Genomic DNA, 4,093 nt, shown 5'->3' with positions numbered 1-4,093 from the left:
TGTAGAATCTAGTATCTAAAATCTAGAATCTAGAATCTGTGTAGAATCTAGTATCTAAAATCTAGAATCTAGAATCTGTGTAGTATCTAGTATCTAGAATCTAGAATCTAGTATCTAGAATCTAGAATCTAAAATCTAAAATCTAGAATCTAGAATCTAGAATCTAGAATCTGGAATCTAGAATCTAGAATCTAAAATCAAAAATCTAAAATCTAAAATCTAAAATCTAAAATCTAGAGAAATAAAAATGATTTGAGCAATTTTCCAATTTCAAAATTGGATCAAAAATATTGTGAACAACGATTTTTTTTCAGAATTGAAAACTGAAGTGTTTTTTTTTCATGTAAAGGAGAAAAAATAAATACCCCTTTCCCAAATTCCAAAATGTAATTTATTTAAGAAATGTTATCAAAACGTGCAACACTGTACATCATACATATATTTCCCCACCAATTCCCCGACCAAAGTTTCGTGCATTTCTTATTCGGCTTCCGGATATAGCGTGCAGTGGACACACACACACACATTATATACGGACAAACACACAATACACACCAAATTTACAATACACACCAAACTCACAATACACATCATATTTACAATACACACCAAAATCACAAAACACACCAAACTCACAATACACACCAAACTTACAAAACACATCAAATTTACAATACACACGAAACTGAAAATACACACCAAACTCACAATACACACCAGACTCACAATACACACCAACTCACAATACATACCAAACTTACAAAACACATCAAATTTACAATACACACCAAACTCACAATACAAAAGGACAAACACACAGTAAACACACAAAAAATTACAGTTGATGTTACAGCTAATTAAAAAAAATTTGAAAATACATTCAAAGTCCACGTATAGCAGTCCACACTGCACAATGCACATGCCAAAAGTAGAAAAAAGTATGGGGGGGAAGAACTTTAAATAATTTTACTAAGATGTCACTTATCCATAAATATAAATAAAATAAGTTAAATTTTGAAATATTCAACTATAAACAGATTCTTTGCAATACATATATTGCGTTATTTCAGTCTTCTAACGATTGTGCCAAAATAAATTTTGACCGAATCCGGAGATTCAAATTTTAACAATTATGATTTATTTTATTTAAAAACCTTTGAATGGCTATATACAGGTTGTTCCAAGATTTGGTAAAACTTGGATTTAACGTGTACGTTTCTGTTTATTAAAACACACTTTGTATTTGTTTCAATTAAAAAACAATCCTTTATTGAAAATAAATCATCGTTAGTGAAACTATTCTTAATCAATTTCGATAAACTATTGTTTATTTCATCAACTCATTCATCAATATTTAGGTATCCATCCATCACGTGTCGTCAGCTGTACAAAATTGTTTTTTAATTCAATGTTTCGAACTTGATAAAACATAACAAATTAGTCCAATTGCAATGAAATGTATCTATCTATCTCTACAGCAATACCAGTTGCAATTTATATATATATACTTTGCTTGTCTGTCGTGATGTTTGTATCCAGTAAACGTCAAAACGACTGAACCGATCGGGCCAAATTTTTTTTGTAGAACCTCGCGTGACCCCATAGTAGGTTTATGAATCAACGTATTAAAAAAACTTGCCTTCATTAAAATTCAATTTAAAAAAAATTGAAATCACGAAATTTTGATCAAATAAAATTTGTTCATTACAGTTACGTGTAAGTAACTTTAATGAACAAAAAAATATCAATCTATCTCTAAATTACTTTGCCCTTTATATTCAACAAAAAGAATTAATTTGTCTTATATTTCAGCTCCAAAATCTGAAGGATTTTTTGGCGGAGGAGCTGGCGGAATTAACAACACGGGGCGGACAAACTTCAGTACAAAACAGCTGACGGAGCTAGAGAAAGAATTCCATTTCAACAAATATTTAACGCGCGCGCGCAGAATAGAGATTGCGGCAGCGCTCCAACTTAATGAAACTCAGGTAAAAATAAACACGTAATTTAATCGTTTTTGTTCACAACATTTTTATAACTATTTATGCATAACGTATAGACAGGGTTACACATAAAGGATGAGAGTTTCAAGATGACCTGAAATTCGTCAAATATGACGATCCCCAGATTAAATTTAATGGCTTACTTAATAGTTTGGAAAGAACAAAAGCAGTTTAAGCACAGTTGCAAAATAGCGTTAATATGCAGAAACAGTCGTTTCTGAAGTCTCATCCTTTGTGGGTAACCCTGCATAGATAAAAATCGATCGATCTATTATCTATCTATCTTTCTATCTATCTTTCTATCTATCTATCTATTTATCTATCTATATATCTATCCATCTATCTATCCATCTATCTATCTATCTATCTATCTATCTATCTATCTATCTATCTATATATCTATCTATATATATATATCTATCTATCTATCTATCTATCTAGGTGAAGATCTGGTTCCAGAACCGACGAATGAAGCAGAAGAAGAGGATGAAGGAAGGTTTGATCCCCCAGGATCCGACTCTAACCGGAGAAAACACGTCTCCGTTATCTCAGAATAACACGGACTCTAACGGGTCCCTGGACCACACCAAATCAGAGTCTCCTCCTCCTCAGTGACACAGTGCAGGCCTTGATACGGCCTGGTAGTTGTACAACGGTACTGTACAGTGCTCTGTGTACATCATGTACAGCGGAGGAACAATTCATTTTGCGACGCCCTCTGTGCATTATTTAATTATGACTGGTCGAACTGTGATTTTTATTCCTTGATCGTGAAGTGAGTATAAGCTTGAACAGCCCTGTAGCTGGTTCCTTCTCTTCTACCCTCCACCCTGTAGAGAGCATGTTTTATAAGAAAAGCATGAAATGGATAGATAGATGAAGAGAGAGCGAGTTGAGGTTTGCCGCCACCGAACCTCCCGTGCCGCCAATTCCTCGGCATATCTCCTGCCTGCCTCAGCTCAATACAGAATTCTAAATTTTCTGAAAGTTAATGTTTAAAAACCTGCCTTTATGGTTTAGTCAAATATTAAAAAAACAAATATTTTTTCAATGGCCTGGGCGCCATTGTTATAAATCCAGTGACAAACAGTTTAAAATGTGTGAAAAGTTTAAAAAAGAGAACAGTGGGGGTGGGGAGAGTACACCCTGCTAGAATCCGAGAGGGGGGAGGGTGATCTATCTTGTTTTGAGAGGGGTGCAGCTGACTTTAAACCATCTGCTCTCACAAAAATTGGTGGAAAGTCTGGAATCTGTAATCCAGAAGACGAGTTGCAGGTGCGCGCGCCATTTCGAAAATACCGCGTATTTGCTGATTTTCAGAATGCGGCAAACTCATTCAAGAAAATGCCGCTTAGCAAGTTTTCTCCGGAAATATCTCATCCAATACCCCCATTAGACAACAAAGTGATATATGCATACTTAGTTTGTTTTTGTAAAATTTGTTATGTAAACATAGAGAACTAGTTATTGAATAATAAATGTAAACGTACCGTTGTACCAAATCTGCGGGGTGAAAAAGAAAGAATTTCATCAGATTGAAAATAAACCAAAAACATTTTTTCTTACATTCATCCAACTATCATTGTTCAGCTTTAAAGAAACCTATCTTCGTGTTTATTCTTATTTTTATTCCATAGAAAAACTTTCTTTATCTTTGTTTACTTTAATCAATGTGCAATTAAAAGGTTTAGTCATTTAAACCGGGATTATCCAGTAAACCTCCTATAAATGTGAATTGTATAGTTCAACGGCATATTTCTTCATTTAAATGGTCAGAACTAGGCCGCTGATCAGATTTTGACTAAATTTGTAAAATATTCGAGAGATTTTTAACTTTGTCAGATTTGAGACATTTTATCACTTTATATCCATTCACGTGCCAACGCCACTACATTTTTTCAGCTTCGATAAAGTCAGATATAATATTTTTCCAGATTTCAACCAAAAAAAATGGGCCATGATTTTTACCACGTCTTAAAAAGCATATCAATTGATTTAAATCAAATAAATGCGCCCAGACTAGGTTTATTTACAGTGTACACTGTTGACAATGTATGAACTCAACTCTATATGTACTATTCTATGTACAA

The 4,093-nt window shown here is 33.6% G+C and overlaps 1 protein-coding gene across 2 annotated transcripts in view; it reads left to right on the top strand.

Moving 5' to 3' along the window:
* LOC111716690 (homeobox protein Hox-A1) overlaps positions 1-3,740 on the top strand; it is a 25,935-nt gene extending 22,195 nt beyond the window's left edge. Inside the window, exons 2-3 of one of the 2 annotated variants that reach the window (XM_023492169.1) lie at positions 1,828-1,988; positions 2,445-3,740. In XM_023492169.1, the coding sequence (XP_023347937.1) occupies positions 1,828-1,988; positions 2,445-2,618 (335 nt within the window). In that variant the 3' untranslated portion in view covers positions 2,619-3,740. Of the gene's footprint in view, positions 1-1,812; positions 1,989-2,444 lie in introns of both variants that reach the window. The other variant, XM_023492168.1, reaches the window with a different exon arrangement.
* The last annotated feature ends 353 nt before the right edge of the window (positions 3,741-4,093 follow it).

The sequence above is a fragment of the Eurytemora carolleeae genome, unplaced genomic scaffold (assembly GCF_000591075.1).
Source record: "Eurytemora carolleeae unplaced genomic scaffold, Eaff_2.0 scaffold2158, whole genome shotgun sequence".
NCBI lineage: Eukaryota > Metazoa > Arthropoda > Copepoda > Calanoida > Temoridae > Eurytemora > Eurytemora carolleeae.
The sequence above is the reverse complement of the archived record's forward strand: the minus strand, read 5'-3'. Positions and strand labels throughout refer to the sequence as shown.